Here is a 25,031-nt window from a genome sequence, read left to right as displayed (position 1 = left end):
GTAGACTGAAGCACGAAGGGTCTTAAGATCATAAGATGTCCTACTGGGTTGACAAAAGGTCCATCTAACCCAATCTTCTGTTACCAATGGTAGATACCTGTTTTCTTTGGAAAGTTTAGAAGTTTAGAAGCTGGGCATGAAGGGGTTTGACTTTCCTATACAGGCCTAGTGTTATGTTTCTGACAGTAGTGTAGCAGAGGAGGAAACACGATGAACCACAGTTCTGGGCAGGAGCCTAAGCTCAGAATGCCTAAGCTCAGGGTGGTATAAAATTAAACAGTACTTCCCATTTTATCTTCATAATCATGACTGGTAATTATTTTTTGGGCTGAGAGCCACCTTTACCCTTACCCATCCCTCAAAGCAGGTCATGAGGCATTGGTCGGCATGGTCAAAAGTGAGTGCAGCCACTCCACACTCTCCCATGTATGCACACTTGCAGAACATGAACATGCCCACAACCCCTTCTGTTAGCTGCTCCATTCAGATCAGCTGAGCAGGAGGGTTTTTGTTCCCTCCTTATTTATCAAGGACCAGTCTGATAACCAGGGAGGAGGTGATTTGTATCAGGACACTGTGCTAGGCCCACCACAGTGCTGCACCTACATTATCAAGGTTTTCTGGGGCCAGAAAAATGTGCTTGGAGAGTCAGATCAAAGCCACCCCTGCTCATCATAACTCTGTTTCACTACATTGCTGGTGGCCAAGAATGTGACTGCTTAACTCCTAGGGCTCATTATAGTGGCTATGCTGGGTTTAGTTTGGAAAACCACATGTTGCTTTTGCAGACCTACCCTGTGCTTGATGTGCATGAAAACAGCTGTACCTCTGAAAATCTGAGGCTAAACTGACCAATTGCAAAGGAGGAGAGGTCTCTTGTATTTTTAATCACGGGAAGATAAATGTTACTTCCGCATCCCTGCTTTAAAATCTCCTGTTCTACACAACTGTCCAAAGTACAGACCATTCTCACCTTGATGGTGGACCCCATACATGATAGTCAATTCCCACCAACTCTTGATTCCCCTGAGAAAATTTCCATAAAAAGTGCCCTACACAATACTTGTGTAAATGGACTCACCTAGGAAGCTGCTTTATTCCAAGTCAGACAACTGATTCATCTAGTACACTGACTGGCAGCAGTTCTCCAGGGTTTCAGACAGGGAATTTTCCTCAGCCCCCCCCCCCCCCCCGCCCGGAGATGTTTGGGAATGGACCCAAGACCTTTTGCATGCAAAACAGATGCTCTACCACTAAGCTATGGCCCTTCCACTTCTCACTTTTCCCATGCACACACAGATGCCCAATATTTAATTTCATTTCACAGAAGGATGGAGGAGGCTGCCAGCCTCCAGAAGAGAATGTTTCTGCCTTGAAGTGGGCAGCTGATTTGGAATTAATTCTGAAGAGCCGTTTCAGTAATTCAGATTGATTAAAGATGCACCCAAGAATAACACTTTCATTACAAAATCTCCTGAGTAAAATTTAAATGATGCTAAATTAAAAACAGCCTCTGTTAAATCAGAATCTGATGAGCACAACAGAGCTAGGAAAGATGCAAGATGTATAATTTGATTCCTTTGTTTTGTGCATCACTCTGTGAGGGTTACTGACATTACCTGTCCCTTTGTACCCTTTTGGTCCCTGAAGATTCATGCAGTATATTGTTTGTTTGTGTGTGTGTGAATTTAGGCCCTAAGCAGGATCCCAAACTAATTTGGGGCAACTCAGGTTGACCATGGATTTGGTTGGAGTTGGTTGAGGAAGCTCCAGACCCCAATCCAGATGGGTTGGATTGCGTCCACTCCACCCAAAATGATCCAGAACTATCATAAAGGGAGTTGCAGTCTGGTGATAAGGAGGGAGAAGGAGGAGACACTCACAAACAGCCAGCATACTTCTCCTTCTTTCCCCCCTCCTGCATGTTTAATTTGGGTTGAAAAGTTCATGAGAGTGCGTCGAAACTAGCCTACTGTACAAAGCTAAAATTCACGTTGACTGCTCTGCCCACTGTTGCCCTTAGACTCATCCAGCACTGGCATGTGATGCTTGGAGAGTTGTCCAGAAGGGAATGTGACCCTCAAGCTAAAAATATTTCCTCATCCTTGCCTTATGTGAACAGAGCATTTTCTGCTGGCTTTCTCTCTTTAATTCCTGGGTTCTCCACCCCTTCTATATTGCTCCAGCACTTCCTGCAATCTGCTTAGAAGCCAGAATTTTGCCTTCTAAGAGCTGGCAACTCTAGTTCTTCTGAAATGGAGTTCTGCCAGCAGCATGAGGCTGGGTAACCCTTTCTGGAACCAGTGAAATCTAATGGTGACCAGGCCAGACTTATTCAAGGAGACCGGTATTCAAATTCCTTCTCAGTCATGAACTGGACACAGCATGGTTAGCCACATCACTAGCTGTCAGCTCAGTTTCTCCTTTGTGAAATGTGTAAAAGAGTGACCCACTTCTCATGCTGAATGTGAGTGTAGCCCTTTGTAAATAAGAAATGTTGTATTTAAGATTAGTTAATAATAAGTTCAGGAATAGTTTGTTGTTTGTTGCAAAATCAACTGTGGCTTTAGTGCCTTGTTTCTTTTCGTTTTTAAGAGAGGGAACTGAATGCGCACAATACTTGCTACATCACTAGCTCTTTTCTCCCTCCTACCTTCTTTTGGAAAGGTCCTATGTGATGAGCTACACTGATGTCACCATACTACTAGAATACACCCCAACACCAAAAGCATAATGTCTGCATTTCTGTTGGCTCACCTAGCTAAATTTAAGTAAAATGATGCAAAGTTTTGTACTCTGGGTTCCTTTCAACCATCAGCTACTGGTATTACTATTCTTCATGTATTTTATGTTGAATTTTACAGAGTTCATGGTTGTCTGCCCACCTCCCACAAATCTGACATTTTGTTTGGGCAAATCTTAAATGAACAAGAGACCTGCTTCATATGTAGGCAAAATTCCATAAGTCTGTCTGGGGGGGGGGGGGAGATTAGCAGGTAAACTTCAGATATCTAATTATATTTTTTGAATACATCTATTTTTAGCAAACCCTTCTCTGCCTCAGTGAATGGAATGTGAGAGAAGTTAACCGACATATTCCCAATTATTTACAAGTCAATCTGTTTTGCTAACAAGAAAAGGGGCAGTCACTCAATTACCCAGATTAAATTTCTCGATGCGTAAAATAAACCAACGCTCTCTTCTAATTCTTATTTTAAAGCACACATAAATTTGGCTGCTCCGTCCCTATTTCAAAAAATGCTAATTGGGCTGTAAAGTGCAACTGAGCCAGTAGTGCCAAACTGTTTATAAAAGCTCAGAGAACTATTCAGATGCAAACTGCCACAGCAGGAAGTGGGCAAGTTACAGGCATATCGTACAGTACACAAGAGAGTGGAGTTGGATGATTTTGGCAATGTGCAACAGGTAGGGAATTGCAAAGATACACTAATTAGGGGAACTCTTCTGCCAGAATGATCCCCAAAGCGTATTGTATAAGGATGCCTGGGCAGAAAGAGATGTCTGAAAACTTGGAAAGTAGCACTCAGGCTGCACCTTGGGAAACACTAAAGCTCAAAGTTGAGCCAAAAACAAGCAAACACCTTTATACATTGCTATCAAATAGGAAACAATAAATGGAACAACAAAGCAATTTCTCCAAGTGTAGTTATCCCTTTAATTGTATTCCAATGAGTGCAGCTATTATTAGCATGAGTAAAATTGTTGGCAATGATGCTCATATACAGAGCTACACCATTCAAAAGGCTTCATATACATTACACCAGCAAATCTTACAAAAAGACTGTGAGAAAAAGACTGTGAGCTGGCAAAAGACTGGCATCCAGGGTTGGCATCTACTGAATCCCACACCTTAGCAAGGGTCAAGCGCGCCTCTGAATCTTCTACCATAGATATTCCTGTTTCTGGCACAGAGTTGCAGACTTCCACGTAAATAGGTTTGATCTTGTTGCTGCCATACTATTCCTTTCTTGAGCTTGAAGCTGGTCTATGCTACCAAGGCCTCCCACTAGGGAAAGATTTTCTTGTGCCATGCTGGTAAATGAACTTGTACCAATTTGCTTATTTCTTCCTCCCCACTAATTCATTTCCCTTTTGCGTTGTGCCTTGTTAGTCTCTGTGGCGTTTGTACAGGGCCCCCGGTCGTTTCACGGACTATTGACCTGTACACCACTGCTTTATTCTTCCGCTGCCACCAACCAGGTTTCTTCTGGTGAAATACTGAGTCTCAGTCAGGTTGTAAAGTCAACAACGAAGATTAAAGTTTATTAAAGTTTACTGAAGAACAAACAAGTTTTAAATATGTTCAGAACTGTTTTCTCAAATGCACGCCCTTAACTAGATGTGGCACTATCTCACACTGTCACATGCTTCTCTCTCAGTTCTATCCCTGTCTCTCACTCTAACTGTCACTTTTACTGGCTCTCTTTGACGCTCACTCCTCTATCTCCCCATGGTAAACCCCTGGGCTGAGCCTCAAAACAAGTAGGCTCCGCTTCTGAGCTTTCTCATTGGTCAGTCTACACTAACCATTTCCATCCCCCTGTACAAACATAATCACAAGGAATGGGCAAACGCCATACCCTCCGATAAGCCTTTTTTCTTTTTCTTTTTTGGCAGAAAGGGAGGATTAAAAAAATAATAATTAAACAAATAATAATTAGGAATCTGGTCTGGGACCATAATAAATTATTATTATTATTATTAACTGAATAGCAACTTCTGTCCTGTTTCCAGTTCAGGCCTACTTTTTTGCCCTCCCCATTCAAAGTCCATCTTCACCCATCACCTTTTCAACTACCCTGGACTAGGTCCTCCATGCAGTTCCAGTGTTGGGATTGACTCGCAGTTTGCCTTCCCTCCAGAGTCTTTCCAACCAAGGCATGGGGTTTGGTCTCAGAGCTGCCACAATTTTTATCACTTTCCCAAGGCTGTAGCTAGGCTTCAGCACACTGCAGTGGACACCATCTGCAGGCAGCCAGCTAGCCAGGCAGGCAGGCAGGGGCAGGTGTAAGGTTTGTGTGCTGGTAACAATTACCTCTTGCTCATAATACCACAATGGCATTTTTATTGGGTTCAGGTGAAAATATATGCAACTGTTGCTGAGTTCTTCTCTGTGCTTTGTGGTAAAGGTGGAATGTTTAGCAGAATGCCACTTCCAACCTTGAGTGGGGGTGCATTTGTCATACCCCAACTCACCTGGGAAGAGGACTCAAAATGGTTTTACCCTACGGAGGAGTTGGGGAAGGGTCAAGTGGGCCATCAGGCCTATCAGAATGGGGAAGAAGCCAGACATTATATGCTGGCTCCTCCCCAAACACTACACTCTTTTTGTAGCTCCCTCCCTCTCTATGTAGTATGCTTGTTCGAGGACTGAGTAATAATTGTGTGGGTAACCCCTGATTAGCCTTGAGCCTTATTCCTGGGGTGGCATTTTAATGAGCTTTTAGTCCAGGCAGGAAAAGGGAAGAGGGAGGGACTGATCAAGAGAGGAAGGGGTATAATTTTGCAAATGGCAGCCCTGGCTTGCAAGAAGGGAATAATTTTATCAGGCTTCTCTCTTGTACTTCCAATCACAATGGTTTTGGGAGGAATGTAAAAAGAACTTATCAGTTGATATCAATTGATCAGGGGTGAAAAAAGACCTCAGTCATTAAAACTCCCTGACTCCTGCACTTAATGTTTCCAAATTTTGCAGGCTACGTACCTAGGGGCTCGTCTGTGTACAGCAGTAGATTTCTGAGGCAATTTAATAATGATACATCTAATTGACCTCATAGTTAAACTTTCCCCTCAGACAGCATCATCAAGCTCTCATCAAATCAAAAACATTCCTACAATTCCAGTCTGATACTTCCTCTGTTTAAAAATAAACTAAAGAAACAGTGTCCCAGACTCACTCAGATTATAGCTTAGCAGAGATTTAGAAGATATGGCTAAGATTTTCGAAGTTGTGTGACAAATGGATTTATGTGTTCCTTGAGTACAGCTGCCAAGTTTGATGCTTTCAATCTTTTACTATAAATAACTGTTGTGTAATCCATATGTTGTTTTGGTAAGGTTGAAACAATCCACGGCAAATTTTATGGAGGACCAGTATTTATTATTATTTTTAATCCACTGGGGTTTCCTCTATGGCTGGTTAAAATGTCTAAAGAGCTCGACAATCCAACAAACTCTTGAAGCAGTGCACTGATGGGGGCATTACCTTAATTCCTTGGAATTCTCAAATAAATCTGAATCCTAGCTGGTGTGTCAAAGTATTACATTTAAGTATTTGGATGCTGCTAAAACTCAAATTCAGAGGGTGTTGAACCTGAAATCTGTGGGATGTCATATGAATGGATTTAGCTAGTACATCTGCATCCATTTCCAGCTAAAATAGTTAAAAATATAGGAAAACCAATAAGACAAAACAGCCAGTCATAGGAGGCCAAAATAGGTCATTACAGACTTCCTTTGAAAGCTTCCAGGTCCAGCTTGTATAGTAGGGCTGTGCAAGACATTTTGCTGCCTGTGGCAAAGAATAAGATGGTGGTTGGATTGGCGGCTGAATATTTCAATACTAACCTCTACCACAACTAAGGTCTAGTTGTGGGATGCAGGTCAAGTCAGGGGGCATGCACAACTCGGTCCTCTAACAGAAGGGTACAGCCAGGGACTCGAGAAACAGCCAGGGAGCTGCCACCAATGTCCTCCAGCATCTACCACCTGAGGCAGTTATCTATCTCTGGCCAATGATAGGATGGGTCAAGTTGGATGGTAATTTGAATAATAAGAGAACTTGATTTCAGGGTACCCACAAGCAATGTTCATTTGCCCTCAACTCTGACAATCACTTTCATATAAAACACACTCACATGCTCATTAAGGTTTGAGTTCTAATTTTTGAAGCCTAAAATCCTGCTTCAAAGAGAAATATTTGCATTCAATCTTTGAATCAAATCCAAAGTTAGAGAATGTTATTACAGTTTCCTTGAATGTACAGAAACACCATGGCAACCATCTTGGTTTAGAGCTGCCTTTTGCAAAACTTAAAGTAACAATGTACCAGGCAGCATGGAACTTCATCAAAAATCTAATGCAACAAGTTGGCTGAACAACCCCAGTGACAGATAATGATGTGATTTGTGATGTCATCTTACTTTGTTCATTTTTTTATGAACTATTGATTCCATTCTGCTTTGCAGCTCGTTCTCTTTCATAAGATTTTGTATTTTCAAAAACTTTGATATGTATTTCACAACATGAATTTGGCCACGTAGAGATAACACAGGTTGGTTTACATAATTTTACTACAGATATACAATATACATGTATGCAGAAAGGAGATGATTTGGGTAAATGGAAGCTAACATATCAGGATATGTTATTATTGGGGGGAGATACAATTTCCCCTAAAAAAAAAAAAATGGTCTAGGCGTCGTAATCTAACGAATGCGCACAGAATCTCACTCATGTGCACTCACTTAGATGAGAGCACAAAATAATGAATCACATGATATTTTGTAAGTAATTTTTAAAAATGCAAACTTCGTTCATATTCCTAGTAACAGATGACACATAAACATGATAGATCAAAGAAAGAGATATACATAGAGCATTGGATTCTGCCATCAACATGTCATTATCTGATGTTTTGACCTTATTAGTCTGTATCAAAGAGGTCTTTAAAAGATGTCAGAAATGTAGATTACACAAACTGATTGCTACAGCAACTTGTTTCATTTAAAATCACCCCAGACAAACAATAATAACGGATATATGTACGTTTAATCTCTTTGGCAGGGAAGTGATTTGTGGAAAGCTTAAATAGATCTTCCTTAAACGTTAAACATCCTATTTTAGTGTCTACATTTTTTTATCCTCATCAGCTAGTTTAATGCACTCCCACTATAATTTCTATGATTATCCTAGCCTGAGAACACTTTAGAGTACTCAAAAACACTCAGTTTGGACTATCATTATGTGTGGAAAGGAAAGGTATTCTATGCAATGGACCATTTCTTTTAGCTAAACAGCGAACTAATGGTACCATGGAATCCTTCCCTGCTATGTTTTGACAAGGAGACATATTTAATTACAAAGCATCCTGTTATTGACAAAGGGGGGTGGGGGTGGAATACCAGCAAAAGTGCATCTCGCTTCAGATGCTACCTGTTTGCCAACATTCTTGAGACTCGTTTTATTAACTTTTAATAGCAACTCTGTATCATGACATTATAGCACCATTTTTATAAATACCTATATTCTCACTGAAACCAATATGATACATATGGTATTATTTAGGGCAAAATATTATAACCATGCTAAAACAATATTCAACACAGATTACATGCATGCTTTCTTTCACCTTCAACATTTGAATTTGATATCCCGCTTTATCACTACCCGAAGGAGTCTCAAAGCGGCTAACATTCTTCTTTCCCTTCCTCCCCCACAACAAACACTCTGTGAGGTGAGTGGGGCTGAGAGACTTCAGAGAAGCGTGACTGGCCCAAGGTCACCCAGCAGCTGCATGTGGAGGAGCGGAGACACGAACCTGGTTCCCCAGATTGCAAGACTACCGCTCTTAACCACTACACCATGCTGGCTCTCAATTTGTAAATAATTTTTGATTTGTCCCATTTTGTTGGAAACATACAATAAGTAAAGTGGACACTGTACACATTATCAAATTTCCCCATCATTTTACACCAGTGTCATAATAGATCCTTTTAAACACCACCCTCCTTCAAAACATCCTTTTATAACCATCACTTGAATTTATGTGTGTGTTGATCTTTTTTCTGTCCCGCTCCTATCCTAGCTGAATCATTTGGCTGCTTTTGACCTGTTATCACTAAAGAAGCTGAGAACTAGGTATTTTAGAGATGAAAGTACTCAATGTCTAGATCATAATATGGTGACATTCCAACACTGATTGAAAACCACCGGTTAGAAGTTTACCATTCATTCAAGCAGATCTCCTAAGCTTTATTAATGTTTTCATATTCATATGTTTCCAACAGGACAGAAAATCCCCAACTTACAATTGCTCACGTTTTTTTGAAAAACGAAGTACGTTTTAAAAGTTTTAACCTGTGATAGCTTGCATGTTCATGCACAGTATGAAAGCCTTTCAAAGCAATAGCAACGCTATACTAAGTCTAGCGATCAAGCATCATGAAAGCAATTGCTAAATGCTTAAAAATCAAAAGCCACATGAATTCCCAGGCAGAAGCACACTTGACTGAAAACTGTTTACATTTTTTAGTCTTGTATACAAGATTTTAATTTTGTTACATGTGGAGCTCATGGAAGGCTGGGTAGCTTTAAATAGCTGGAAGAGAAGCGACGAATGGTTACTACAATCTCATATGGGGGAGAGAGAAAATGTGTTTCTCTTAAGGTGCCCCCAGGTTTTAAGCAACTAAATCACCCACCTGAAATGTTAAAGTTGTTTTTGTTTTTAAAAGCTGTCAATTCACCAGGATTCCTGTGAAGTTTGGGAACAAGTAGAAAAGTCCCAGGGGCTATGAATTCCCTATTGTTGACTAGATTTGCACCTGTCTAAGCTATTTAGGCACATGAACCACAATACAACAACAGGTTTATAACACACTTAAGCCCATCTATTTCCATGGGTTCAATGCAGTGCCTTTTTTTTTTAAGAAAAAAAAAGGTGCCAGTATTCACCATGAAGGTATTACAGTAAGTGCCACACTTTTAACATTGGGGGGAAGAAGAAGAAGAAGAGTTTGGATTTGATATCTCGCTTTATCACTACCCGAAGGAGTCTCAAAGTGGCTAACATTCTCTTTTCCCTTCCTCCCCCACAACAAACACTCTGTGAGGTGAGTGGGGCTGAGAGACTTCAAAGAAGTGTGACTGGCCCAAGGTCACCCAGCAGCTGCATGTGGAGGAGCGGAGACGCGAACCCAGTTCCCCAGATTACGAGTCTCTCGCTCTTAACCAGTACACCATACTGTCAGTACTACGTACCTTTGAGTACCCCCAGAAAAGAAGCACTGATTCAATGCATAATTCTGTGTTGTGTTGTTAACAAGATGTTATAATGGCCACAAATCTTCATTGACCCATGAGTTGTTGGCGCAAACTCGGCCATTTCCTGTTAATAAGCCAGTTCTGTTCTCTAAAACCTTACCATATCTCAAGACATTGTTTTCAATACCTATCTGGATTGAAACAGGGGTGAAGGAACAATCTAAATGTCTCAAGAGCCAAATTCACAATGCTTTCTTTTTCCTTTTTTTTTTAAAGGACATTTTAAAATGTTTCAAGCATACACTGTTCCTCAGAGGCATTTGTCAATGCATGAAAAATATTAAGCATGGATCGCCAGGACTTTTGTTCATTGCTAACACTACATGTTTAGCATTTGTCTTCTCATACTCATCCCAAGCAGACATTCCTGTGCTTTTATATTTGCGCTTATAGGATAGGCAATGAACAAACAGAGTATGTTCTAAAGATCTGGAGAAGATCTAAAAGTCCTAGAAGGTCCGCTTGAGTTGACTGTAAGAATATAGCCTGAAAGACAGTTGCTGCTGCTGTTGAAGATTATGAATAACATTGTCATTTATTTATTTATTAAATCTGTATACTGCCATTCATCTGAAGAGCTCAGGCTGGATCATCAATACAATTGTAAGCACTGCTGTGCTTAAGCTGACATCTTTGAAAAAGAGCAGATGCTCAAACTATTTATCTGCTTGATTTTAATTCCAGTAAAAAATAATAATAGTTCATTGTACCATTCAGTTATTTCCCACTCCCCCCTTTTTCACCTTCTGCCAGGGTCAGACCCTCTTCTTTCATTTCAATCCTTATTTGACCTTAATAACATTTAAACTCCTGTTGAAGGCAATGTGAAAAGCACCCAGATAATTTCAAAGAAAGAATGGATTCTTTAAACCAATGCAAAAATGAAGATTCTTACAGATCCCTGCTCCTTATGCCAAAACTGGAAGCAAGATAGATTGCAAGTAATGCCAGAGTTAAAACAACAGCAATTCCTAAGACCTCATTTTGAACAACAATATGGACCAGATGTCACTGCTGCAAAGCCATCATGACGTTCTGTACATATAAATGTTGGAGGTTGTGCACAAGACAGCATTGAAAGTAAAAAGAAACAGACCTCAATAGCTGCTGAAGCTTAGGTCTAGGTTTCAGAAAAGGAAACAAGCTTGGATCCTCATCCCACCAATCAGCTCATGTGACCTTTGGTCAGGAAAGAGAAGTGGAGCACTTACCCAAGAGTTGTCATGGTGACAATAGTGTACCAAAAAGAAGCTGGGATGCTGGTGAACTTGCTGGCTGAAGATCCTTTCTCTGCATAAAACATCACAGTAGCAAAGATGATGATTGCCATAGTGAGAGAAAATAGAAGAAAACCAAGCTCTGAGGCACAGCTCTTCAGTGTGTACCCCAGGATTCGCAAGCCTTGGGAATGACGGGAGAACTTGAAAATCCGGAACACCCTGAAAACCCTCAGAGTCACAAAGGCTCCACTGACATCTTCGTTGTCTGTCATCACCAAGCCAATGTAGTATGGCATAATGGCCACCACATCGATGATGCTCATGACACTCCTGATGAACCTGTAGCGACTGGGAGCCGCAAAGAGTCGCATAAGGTATTCAACTGTAAAAATCATAACGCAAGCTGTGTCCAAGCAGAAAAAAGCCATTCCGTACCTTTCTCCACATGGCAGTTCCTTACTGCCAGGGATTGTTCCACATGGTACAGTCTCCACCACATTGGTGATCACAGAGACAGCAATAAAGAAGCCGGTGACATAGTAAAAGACTAAGGCTAAGGTGCTGGTATGGGGGTTCTCGAAGGCTCGCCACATGGTCTGCCGGAAGCTCAGAGCTGGCATAGACTCTTGCTTATTTTCGGAGTCATTGTCATCCATCAACCGCTCAGCATTTTCCCGTTTCCTGTCTTTGTACTCTTCATAGCAGCAGTCCCCAATGATATCGGGTAGGATCCCATAAAAGGCAAGCTCCTCATCATAGGCTGAGATGCATTCATACCTTGGGTAGTGCAGTTTTCCAGTCCTGTAAAAATTTAAGATACACCTAAAGACATCAGGGTCCCGGTCGAAAAAGTATTCCTTTGTGTCTTCGTTAAAGAAGAACTCTTTTTCTGTGCTGCCAAGCAGAGTGTCAGGGTACCTCTCTAAGGTAGTCCTCCAGGTCTGGAAGCGCCTACCACTCACATTAAGAATGATGAGCTCATCCTGTCGTTTGTTTTTATCCGTTGGGGCCAGTGGCATCGGACAGTTGGCAACTGGCATCCATCCTATGGCAGCCGCTCTGGCAAAGGGCAGCCATGCTGCTACACCCGCAGCCATGATGGATCTGATGGAAGAAGACAGCTCTTCTAAAAACTGCTTGACTTCAGTTCAATTCCATCTACAAATACAATTAAACAAAATTCAGAGTGAGTGGCCACTTTGCCTTTGATGCTATCTTTATAATGATTTAAGACAGTTGTCACCAACTTGGTGCCCTCCAGATATTTTGGACAGCAACCCCTACCAGCCCCAGCCAGCATGGCCAGTGATAACAGATGATGGTAGTTTCCTCCAAAACATCTGCATTAGGTTGGGGAAACCTTGGTTAGATGGTAGAGCAAAATGTTTTTGAACTTGCAAACTAGGTGAGGCAGATTTTCAGTGGCAACCACTGTACATTAAGTCTACTTGATGACATCTTGAAAAAGACTCTTGCTGCCCTCTTAAACATTCATAAGGAGTTGGTTAGACATATCCCATGGATAAGCAACCCTCTCTCTCAAAAAGCATACTGCAATCACCTTAACTGGATCCCTGCCAATTTTAATTCATAGCCTATTTCCAATGGTAGAAAGATTGGAAAGGGGTTTCTTAGACAGCAAGACAGAAGTAGCCAGCTTTCTGCTGCTCCAGGGATTGGGCTCTCTGTTGATTCCACCCCCAATAAAACTCCCTAACTGTGATAGCCAAACATTACTGCTTAGAACAATGAATGTTTTAAAGCACTCATGATAATCAGCGTGGAAAAAGTTGTGGCATTATTACTGGTAGAATTTTTGAACAGCAAATTATTCCTCATTAAAAGCATTTAAAAGCAGCATCAACACACTAATTTAAATTTGCTTCCTCACAAACAAGCTTCAGATATCATTCCCAGGTGTAAACAATGGGTCCTGATTTAGAAACTCGGAAGTGCAACAAGACATTTCACAAAACGTGTTCTGTATGTGGAAAAACAACTCCTAGTGGTTCGTATTCACATTTAGAAGTATGTGGGGTAGCCTATCCTCATGTGACCTGTGTGGTAGTACCCATCACATTGGCATATTCAGTCATCCACATGAATATGCTGTCCAGTAGAAGATTCCCCCAACTTTGTAGGTTGCTCAGTTTCCCCAGTTCCTCCGGGAGTGACCTATATGTCAAGCAGACAAAAACCTGGCTGTGCTACTTTTGCCCAATGTAAGATCCAGTTCAGCTCTGCATATGCATTGCATATCCACTAGCACAACTTTTTCATCATGCATGTAAAGTAATTTCTGGAGCAGATCATATATGATCACTCCAAATATAGCTGTCAGAAGGGTCTAAAAGTGCTAATTTATTTTACTGGACGACTCATCTGTAGAGTTATCTGTCACAACTGCAAGACCAAGATTGATTTCTAATAATCACAGTAAGTGCAATGACAATGCTAATAAAATAGTAGGATACTGTGAGAACTCACTACCAGCAAGTGTTACTATCAGCTGAAAGGTTTATTGAAGTCATACATATTCAGGGGCCACTTCATTATCCAGACAGTGGTCTAGTGGCTGCAAAAAATGATTCCCTCAGTAGAGAGACTGGCATTTGTTGGGCTAATGCTGAATCTTTAGGGATTAGAGAGGGCTATGTGCATACTTATGGTAGGCACTGTTTCCTCTTGCCAAGAGAAAATGCACACCTCTCCCTAATCCCTGGGGATTCAGTACTAGCCCACCAGATGCCAGCTTGCCTACCGATTTGCTTACAGTAATAACAGGCATATTAATAATGCGTTACAGGCTACTGCATTATGAATTTCTATTAGAGAAAGCACACATTACCAACAGGGAAAGTCAGGCATACGCACCATTGAAATCAGTGTGACTCAAAAGCACAGTTATGTGCATATACTTTCAATGCGCTTCAAGTGTGTCTTGCTGGATTGCGCATAGCTTTTTAAGCCATGCATTAGGATAGCTGGACTATCTAAAAAGAATGAGCAGGGTTTTCAATTTTGCCTATTAATGCATTAACGATGAGCATAATACTTTGTGAAAGTGGCTTGGAAAGATGTTGCATAGGGAGGTAGATTATACAATGCAAATATGTGCATGTTTTCTCATAAATAAGGCCCCTTGATTTCAAGGGGACTTGCGTGCGAGGCTTTTTGGGTCATATTTATGCATATTTACTCAGAGGTAAGCACAGGAAGGATCTCACCTTTGCAGTATATTGACAACAAAGCATCATTAGAGATACATTTATACCTGCCTGCATAGTAACCAGCTGTAGTGTTGCTTCATATAAACACTGGATTTTTAATTGGTTAATTACTAGCATAGCTGGCTATATGCCATTAATAAAAAGCAAAAGTGTGATCAGTAGAAACACTGGATTTTTAATTGGATAATTACTGGTATAGCTGGCTATATACCATTAATAAAAAGCAAAAGTGTGATCAGGATATGCAGCAATCAAATTTATTTTATTTTATTGTAAAACTACATGCAAATTATCTGATTAACAAATTATTCCAGCTAGATATCAGGATGTAAAATGGAAGAACCTCACAAATTCAGAGGATTTTGTCTCTCCATTCACAGCTACCAGATTATTTTCCTAGAAAGAAGGAAGATTCCTATATTTGATTTGAAAATTTTTCTCCTTTGGCTTCAATCTACTTTAAAGAAGAGAAACTTACACTAATTATAGTAGACCAGCAGCTAAGCACCTCATTGCTCATTTTCTGGTAATGTTTTTATATGTATAATTTCTCCACTGGCAACTGTCTTTTTCTTGGTTACCTCAGTACGTCAGAATGGTACAGTATATTAGATATTAGACCACTGTAGTAGGCTAGAGTGGGTTCTTGAAAGAATGAAAATGTTTAAATTTCTGAAAACAGCCATTCTGAGAATGGTGCGTATGTTGTGTACAGATGAGTCTTTCTTGATCTTGTGTGAACAAAGTGCACATTATATCAAAATACAACTCTTCAAAAAAGCCAGTGAGGGTCTTTCTAACCAAAACACCAAATAATAAAGTACATTGATGACAATACCCACCTACCAGCATGCCTAGGATGAAAATTAATTTTCTAAATCCAAAGAACTAGCTGTTAAAGGGAAGAAAAATGTACTTCATACTGTTGGTGAATATCCCGATTGCACACTGATTTATGCCATAGTAAGGGTTTGGGTATAAATGACTTTATAAAATCTGCATCCAAACCCTTTGCTTTCTTTACCTTTCTCTTCCTTTGCATTTACTCAGATCTCCAGTGTTTATTTTCAATTATTTAAGTATTTGCATGTCATTTTTCCACCTCACAATCTGCCATAGAAACAGCTGTTTAAAACTTTTAAAATAAGGATAAAACATAAAGAGAAGGTGGGAAGAGGCCAGCCAAAAGGCAGAACCAGTAAAATGAACGTTATCATACCAGCCAATGAAATTAACAGTCAAATTCTATAAAATGGCAGATATTTTTTTTAAAAAACCACCCCAAAAACCAGAAGATTACAAAGGAAGCCATTAAAAGACTTGCTGAATAAACTAGCTTCAAGGATTAGTGTTCTGCTCTCCTATATAAGTGAATGGCCACCAATCATTCTTACAAAGAAATAAAATGCTGCATTTGAGCACAGCCCCAGCCCCCAGCCCCAGTGCAGGGAATGAGTCATATTGCACCCTTTCAGAGGATTCAGAATACAAATCTGCTTTCCCCATATATCCTGCCAGTTATAATGATGGGCATTTTGCTAGCTAGTATCCAAAGTTCACTACTGGAACTATCCTACAGTGATCCAGGACCTGATATCTTTCTGCCTGGATTGCTACAGTATGTTGTATGTGCGGCTGCCTTTCAAAGCAGCCTGAAAACTGCAAAGTAACTGGGACTGGTTGTTAGGAACATATCATACCAGTACTTTCAAATCTTCTCCAACATGCAGTCCATTTCTAGGTCCAGGTCAAAGAGCTGGCCTTTAATGCCCTTCATTGCTTGGGACCTTGGCATATGAAGAATCACCTCTGTACATGACTATATCCAACCTTAAGATTATGTTCTGACCGCCCATGCCATTTCTGAATGATAGTTCAGTGTTTCAACATTCTTGGTTTTGATGTTCTGTGGAACGGGAGGAATCAACTCAAACCCATACTAATCAGGGGTGAGGCAGACAATATGTAATATAAATCATAATACAACAACCACCTGGAAGACTGAGGAATCAGAGTTACAGTGTGCACATTCAGGGTAACTTTCTAGATTTTGAGAATGTACCCCACCTGGATCCACACACCCAGTTTTGAGAGGTGGGGAAAGTTAATACATAAACACATCATGGTATCTCCCTTGAAAGCTATCAGAGTGAGACTGATATGTCCATTCAGAGAATATAGTGTTTATTTATTTTATTTATTTCATAAAAGTTATACACCACTTGATTGTAAAAACTCAAAGCGGTTTATAAAAGAAGAACAGGCTCCACCCTGTGTCCATCTTCAAGAGGGGCAGGGGTAATTGATGCCTTACAAACAATAAAAATGCACAGGATAAATTCCTAAGAGAGATGATGTCAGAATTTTCAGATTTGCTTGGTAGTACACAGTGTCCCGGGGTGGCGCTGTGGGTTAAACCACAGAGCCTAGGACTTGCCGATCAGAAGGTCGGCGGTTCGAATCCCCGCAGTGGGGTGAGCTCCCGTTGCTCGGTCCCTGCTCCTGCCAACCAACAATTCGAAAGCACATCAAAGTGCAAGTAGATAAATAGGTACCACTCTGGCGGGAAGGTAAACGGTGTTTCCGTGCACTGCTCTGGTTTGCCAGAAGCAGCTTTGTCATGCTGGCCACATGACCCGGAAGCTGTACACCGGCTCCCTCGGCCAATAAAGTGAGATGAGCGCCGCAACCCCAGAGTCAGTCACGACTGGACCTAATGGTCAGTGGTCCCTTTACGTTTACCTTACACAGTGTCCCCACCACTACCACATCCTGTTCAAGAGGCTAGCTTTAACACAGCTGCAAGTTGGTTGATAATATTCCAGCCTTTTGTTCATTGACAGAACAAAGTCACAAATAGATCCCAATAAGTCAGTGCTGAAAGCAGCTTGCAATACTTTTGATGCCAGTCACAGCTTTTCCATTTGCCTGGGCCTTTTACCGTAGCCCTACTGCATCCTTAGTTGCTGCCTTTTAATATTGTTTTATGGTTGTACTTTATTGCTTTTATTGTATTTTATGGCCGTATGTCCATTTTTGGTTACCTTTATTGTTCACCACCCTTTAACAAAGTGCAGTTAATCAATACCTCAATGAATAAATGAAATGAAATAAACAGAAAGGTACAGAATACCATTACAGTATTTTGCTCTAGAAGGCGGTTCCATGCACTGAGCTGAGAGTACAGGCAAACCCTGATGAGAGCTCTAGCAAAACATACAATTCACTTTAATCCCTGCAAGAAGTAGCATCTATGGACGCAGAACAGGACTCAGAAGTCATATATTTCTGAACTTACTGCAGATTCCCTGATTTAATATGAAACCAATTTTAATGGGAAACTCCAAGAAATAATCAAACCTTAATTTAAGTCAATTCCTAGGTTCACAGTATTAGACTCAATGTCATTTCAGTATATTGGTCTATAATGGGCATGTCAATGAATAAAGCAGGAGCTGGCAAAGCATGCACTTCATACACAGTTCTCTCCTGCTGATGGACGGATACTGATGATAGAACAGAATGTAAAACTTCCAACATTCTTCCACAACCAAAAATGAAAAGAAGAAAGGGCAGGAGATATGTTACCAATGAAGAATTTTGTGATGCTCACGGGCTTGAGATTCTGCAAAACGTACTGGGTTGTATCCCATAGTGCCCTTTGCCCTGATAGAACGCACTTCAATCGCCCCCAAAAAATTGCTCCAGGGGGTTGGGGAGACCCTTTGGATCAAAGAGCCTCATCAGTGCAAGGGAGACCATTGGCTACAATCTGTGGTTACTGGTTGACATTTTGTTCCCTGGCGGCAGTTTTTTCCTATGAGCAAAGAAATGTTACATTGAGACTTACATCAGAAGATGGTATGAAGGTATAATTATTGGAACCAGTTAAAGAAACTGAACATAGAACTGTCACATGATCTGCTACTTTCCCATGACATCAATGAAAGCCAATTATTTTAAAAATGTGTGATTTCCTATAAGTTACCCTCTTGATACATGGCCACTTATTTTTAGTAGCTCTGCAGAAGATTCTGATAACATTCAGGGATTGCATCAAACTACTCGGGGCTCACATGGCTAAGCAATTTTAATGGGAAAAGTAATATGAAACACAGGCTGCTCAACAGAGACTTTTAGAGAATACTGGATGGGCATGGAACAATGCTGGATTTATGTGGTAATTGTGTGACTGAAACGGAGTTCTTCTCAAAATTCCTTAGAGGCATCAGAATCTACAATTGCGTAATGTAGATCTTTGTTATAAATTCCAGCACTGTGTGCATGGCCACTCCACAATGTTGCCAAAGGCACTCCTAATGTGTCCCATAAAGCATTACTTAAGACACTAATAGATCATAAATGGGTTACACATTTTAAAACCACTTTTTAAAAGAAAGAAAGAAAAAGAGCCTTCTGGGTCTGTATGCTTACTCTGAAACTGTAAACTCTAGCTATCTGCACAAGAAATTAGAACATCTGAGTGAATTGGAAACATTATGTTGACATGTTATCACTTTGAGCACAATACCATGTATGCTTATTCAAAAGTAAGTCCTGCTGCATTCAATGGCACTTACTACCATTCCAAGAACATATGCATAGGACAGCAACCGTATCTATCAAATCCAGGAAGTGCAGACAATTTTCTGATCATGTACAGGCTGTTGGCTCAGGCTCCAACATATAAGTTACATTTCAGAAGTCAATAAGTATTATTATTATTATTATTACTACTACTACTACTACTACTACTACTCTTTTTCTTCTTGTTGTTGTTGTTACAGTGTGGTATAATTCAGTTGCTTCCAGTAATTTTGGGGAGTATATTTTAGGATATCATTGATACTATGTGGAAGGGCTATGGCTCAGTGGTAGAGCATGTGCTTTACATGCAGAAGGTCCCAGGTTCAATTCCTGGCACCTCCAGGAAATCTTGAAGAGCTGCTGCCAGTCAGTGCAAACAGTTAGCTAGATAGACCAATGGTCTGAGTCAGTACAAGACATCTTCTTATGTTCCTAACATTGAATTATTTCAATTTCTATCTAGGGGTTGCTTCAAAGTGGGATAAAGACAGAACTGAAAAGGTAGCATGCAAAAGCATAAAATATATAATTGGTGTGAAACATTGATCTATGTACGTGTATCACTCAGTGTTTTATTACTCGGTAGTTTGCAGATGAAGGGCTGTGAACGACTGCTGTTGAAAAGTTATATGCTTGAAGTAAAATGAGAGCAGAGGAAAAGTCTTGTCGGTGGTGTTTGATCTGTAATGGCTGTTTCACACATACAAGTCATTATGTGACACTGCAGTTATTGACCATTCAAAATATAGGTATTCATTCACTCTTAGTTCCATTGACAGAACTTACTTCCAAGGGGATGCAAAAACTATGTATTTGTATTGCCAACAAATACTAATAAGGAAGCAAAGTTAATTAATTAATCAAATCCAACTGTTGATCTTGATCTTTCCTAGACTCCATCCCCACCTCACCCCCCAAAAGTAAAAGCTTGAGAGGAAAGACTGCACACAGTATTTTATGTAGCCAATTTAGCAGCAACAGGTTAATGTGTGGAAAGGTATAGAAAAACCTCTCTTCACATACAGAAACACAAATGCATATAGCATTTACAATAAGAGTATTGTGGGCCATGCAGAATCCATTCTGCAAAAGTGCCCCCCCCCCCAATCACACACTGTTGAAGACAATAGTTCACTTGTTACCATTTCAATTAAACATATACAAACATGAATTGTAAACTCCACACTGGGGCAATACCTTTATTAGACCAACCAAGTGGCAAACTTTTGAGTTCACCAGAACTCTTTATCAGGTGAGATGTTACACATAGTGGGCATGTGATCGGGTTAGGGGATGACAAAACTCAAAAAAGAACAGCTAAAAATTCCTCATCCCCTCGTCCCCGCCTTTGTGTAAGACATTTCCTGAGGAAGAGTTCTAGACAACCCCCTTCTTTGGTAACTTTTTTAATGGTTCTAATAAAGCATTGCCTAAATGTGGATTTTGAAGTGTTCAACACCCTCTTGAACCAGCTATTGTTTTTTAGACATTTTTTTATTCTAAAAAGCTAAGCATATTACACACTAGACAGAGATGTCTTGACAGTATCTTTTACTTGGCAGTCTACTGATGGTATTTCGACTAGAGGAGATTGTGTGCATGGTATGACCCTTTAGACTGAAACAAAATGTCAACAGACTGTGGAAGCAAACAGACTGTGTTTTCTCTAGGTAAGTGCCATGCCCCCCAAAGGGTGCAAAGAAAATGGTAATCCAAGGCTTTCCTGCTCTCTCAAAAAGATCTGCTCTTTCCAGCCACTCCAGCCATCCTTCCACATGTAGAAATAAAGCTTGCTTGAACTATGTCTTGCTTTATTGACAATAATTTTATTTTCACTTTGAAAATTCGAATCCACACTCCTTTCTGGGATCAATAGTGCACTGGAGAAAAACTTTAAAGAACCACATATTTATTCCTGTTCATTCAGGGGGAAAAGGAAATAAATGATGGACTTAGATGACACCATATCAATATTTCTGCCTGTCACTGATCATCCCTAGTTAGACTTGTTTTAAGAAACTTATGTTATCTGTAGAAGCAGATAAAGGTAACTTCAAAGAGCAGGGAAGGCTGACAAACAGAATAATGTGAGTTTCATGGAATTATAAGAGCAGGTGTTTCCTTTTTACAAAGTCCTTTTTATGTGGGTCAGGTTCCAGTTTCAATGATCTTTTCATTTAAAATGCAAACTATGCTCAGATGAGATTTCTACACCCTCTCTCAATTAGATCTCCTCCTCCACTTTCTCCCATGGTAGATAATAAAACTTCTTGCAAAAGATTTCCTCTCTCTTTTCTCTAGCAAATGTACTCAGTGAAAGCAAATCTTAGAGCAACAGGATAGAGACATGCAAACTTCATTAATCCAGCCTCCCCCCACCCCAGCACATAAAGCCAGCATAAAGCCAAATTAGCCAGAACTTACCTTGCTTTTTTTTTTAATCACCCACACAATAGATGGAAAACCACACATACAAAATGATCATGCAACAAATGAAGACCAGTCCTTTGGGCTGAATGTGAATCACCTTCCCTAAGTCGGAGCTCTCCACATGCAGTTTGGAGGAATCGGGCAATACCAGCAGAGGGAAAGTAGAGAAAGAGGTGACTAAACGGCTTATCTTGTTATTGCTGAGCCTGGTAAGCTCCTGGATTGACAAAATGCACTTGCCTGATCAGTCCTATCCAAGCACTCCAACTTTTCCCTCATTTGCTGGTGAAGAATGGGGGACCAGAATGTCTCTCTTGGAAGGTAGCTAGGAAAGCAAGGTTATGAAGGGAGAGACTGTGTACACTGAGAGAGAGACACCAATACATGAAGTTATTCATCTGCATGCATGGCTTGACATGGAAGGGCGATGTGACATGGGTGAGGAAACTAAGTTACCTGTTGGAGGCTCTCCACTTAGATAAGCAGGCACCGTTTCTTAGGTACGTCTTGCAGCCAAAGTTGCTGATGCCCATTTTTTTCTGCTCTTTCCTTCAGCTCCTATGCAACTCTATGATTTCTGGTTCTCATCCCTTCGATTTTCCATGTATGCACACCCCTCCCAACAAACACGTTGAAATTCTATACTCAATTACCTGTGAGTTAAGTCCCATTGAACCCAATGGGGCTTACTCCTGAGTACACACGTATAGGATTGCCCTGCGCCTTTACTTCATCCCGTTTTGGGTCAAGTCCGATTTTGCATTTTGTCTTCCCACCTTTGCCTAAATCTCCAAATCCGAGCGCTCTTGCCTTTCGGAGTTAAAAGAAGCCTCAAGGAAGTGACTGATGGGCTACAGCGGGGCTTAGTGACTTCGGTAAAGTAATACAAATGCATACATACATGGAATACAGGCGCTCAGCTGCTTTCCCCGGCGTGCGTCATCTCATTCGGAGATTCAGATTATACTTAAGCAGTGTGTGTGTGTGTGTGTGTGTGTAGGAGTTCAGCGGAATGAGCTGATCTGTGCTTTGGAAGCAAAAGGAGAGAGAGGGGGGAACAAAACGGCAGAGAAAGGGAAAGTGCACCGAGGGAAAGAAAGAAGTGTTCCTTAGCATCTCATCTCTCTCTTTTTGGTCACAGTTCCCAAAAGCATCCACCGTCCAAAATTCAGGTAAGGACTTAAGAGGAGAGAGAAGCAGAAACTCGTGTTTCTGAAAGGCTGCAAGGAAATTCATCTCCGTCCCCACGCCCGCCGCACCCCCTCTTTTTCTCTCTCCCCCACACGCAGACACACACGCACTCCTCGAGTGCTCCTTACTTTACCTCCTGGGCGAGGAGCTCCCTTGCCATGCCATGCCATCCTCTTCGCGGGTGCCCGTTCAGCAGCTGGGCTGAGGAGGTTGCCATCCAGATGCTGAAGGCGCTTACTCTAGCTGCTCGGACTGGGGAGGGCGGGTCCAGGGAGGAGGAGGCGCTTGCCAGGGGCGCGCTTAGCCCATCAGCTCAGCAGGCGCACGGAGAGGGCGCAGGAGCTGGGTGTGCTGCTGATGCGAATGCGCGTGGACGTCGCCTCCCATCCTCGTGTTCCGCCGCCGTTTTTGGTTACCTCCCTGCCCGATTCTCGTTCAGCAGACAGATGGCGCAGTCCCACCAGGCTTGCACCAGTCGCCCTGATGTCCACGCTCCACAAGTCCGCGGGCGGGAGCGAGGGGCATTCAGCACCACGAGAGCGGTGGACAGCCCCTCGCATTCCACAAGCTTCCTTCCTCCGACGCTCCCGGCAAGTCCGCCTTGCGGCCGTTTCCTTTTCTCCAAAATGCCTGTTGCCATTTGGAAAGGGCCACCCCGACGACGGTGGATCAGGAGCGATCGAGGAAACAGATCGAGATCTGCAGGCACAGATCACTAGGCGGGTATCTGGCTCTGGCCTTAATGGAGGAGACCAAGTTCAGCGAGTAAAGCCTGACACTAGAACTCCCGGGCAATAACATTTTGTCTCTCCAGGAGTGGGAAGCCAGTGGACATCGATATATTACTGGACTCCAGCTCCCACCATCCGTACCCAGCATTGTCAATGGCCGGGGATGATGGGAGTTGCAGTACAACAAACATAAGGAGTGCCACAGGTTCCCCCACCTGTGCTCTAGGGTATAAGCTGCTCTCTGGGATAGGAAACATTTAGCAAAAAGTTTAATAGCATTTTCTGCAATTTTAAGACGAAAACAACCACTTAGGTAGGGGGTTCATGTAGCATCTTCCACATGCTAAATGGGATTTGAACTTTTGCATTGATATGGCAAAACAGAGCAACAGATGACTGTAGATGAGGAAAACCAAACGAATAGCCTTTGAGATGCAGCAATGAGGTTCGTGACAAAGGTATGCCAGACACTCACTTCTCACCAGCAGATGTCAGTCAAGATGAGGATACTCTAAGACATTCTAGAAGGTAGTCTGCCTTCTTCTGTTCATATCCAAGTGACAGCTGCATGTATGATTGGATGGCAAATAATGGAGAAGTAACATCTTCCTTGTCCTCTTGCCAAATTCAGAGCACTGGGTGATTTAATCATAGTCTACTGTGAAAAAGATGACAGTGCAAATGCACAGAACAAATTCTGCCCCTCCACATGCTGCAAGTCATTCACACAGTCAAAGTGACATATCATGAGTGGTGGGTTGAGTGGATCTGTGCCACTTCTGCAACATTTAATTGATGCCTCTGATTAATCAATTAAAATCTTTATAACTGACTAAAGAAAAGGCAACTCTGATTCACTGGGCAGCACATTTTCTTTCTTTTGTTTTCTTAAAAAAAAATTCCCCATGTAAGTACTTAGTGCTTGCCTTCTGCAGTTCTTATATCTTAAAGGATAATTCTCTCACACAATGAGAAATGCCTCTTCCAATATGTTGCTGCACCATTTAGAAGCACAGAAATAGTTCTTCCCCTAAAAGTGATTTTTTTTTTTTTTAAAAAAGCTAAATTATGTAGATTTAAATGATTCATTTAATACTAATCAGTGTTTGGATGTGGAAACAGACTGGAAAAGGGCCAATAAACAGAAGCTGAATCCATACAAGATGGGAAGATTTGGGGTGGATGATTCGTATGACCAGGGAACTGATACTCATTCTGTGCTACAAAAATGAGAAATCACTGTCCTTCCTGATGACAGTTCTCATCAACCCCAGCCAACATAGTCAATGGTTACGGATTATAGGAGCTTCAGTCCAACAACATCTGGTCCTGTTGCACTATAAAGGGTCACATTCCCTGGTATCTTCTTTGGCGATCACTCGTAGCCGAGTAAGATTGTCTTCCATAAACACGGTTTTAACAGTGAGTCCGTAAGTGACTGTGAAAGCCAATTCTGGATCCACACGTCCTTCTACAGTGGGAACATTGGTTTCTGGGCAGGAGTTGATCGCAGTATGGATTTGCCAAGCGTGCCTTCCTCTTAGCACATTTCTCTCTTGCATCCTGAGTTCGAGTGT

The 25,031-nt window shown here is 41.4% G+C and overlaps 1 protein-coding gene across 6 annotated transcripts in view; it reads right to left on the bottom strand.

Annotated features, from left to right (window-relative positions):
* KCND3 (potassium voltage-gated channel subfamily D member 3) overlaps window positions 1–23,329 on the bottom strand; it is a 272,536-nt gene extending 249,207 nt beyond the window's left edge. Inside the window, exons 1-2 of one of the 6 annotated variants that reach the window (XM_079979251.1) lie at window positions 22,857–23,329; window positions 11,277–12,443 (exon numbers count right to left, since the gene is read on the bottom strand). In XM_079979251.1, coding sequence (XP_079835377.1) covers window positions 11,277–12,382 — 1,106 coding nt within the window. In that variant the 5' untranslated portion in view covers window positions 12,383–12,443; window positions 22,857–23,329. Of the gene's footprint in view, window positions 1–11,276; window positions 12,444–21,988; window positions 22,073–22,433; window positions 22,531–22,856 lie in introns of those variants that run through there. The other 5 variants (XM_079979248.1, XM_079979253.1, XM_079979252.1 and 2 more) reach the window with 5 other exon arrangements.
* Window positions 23,330–25,031: the final 1,702 nt, after the last annotated feature.

Source organism: Podarcis cretensis, assembly GCF_951804945.1.
Source record: "Podarcis cretensis genome assembly, chromosome: 6".
NCBI lineage: Eukaryota > Metazoa > Chordata > Lepidosauria > Squamata > Lacertidae > Podarcis > Podarcis cretensis.
This window is presented reverse-complemented; position numbering and strand designations above follow the sequence as displayed.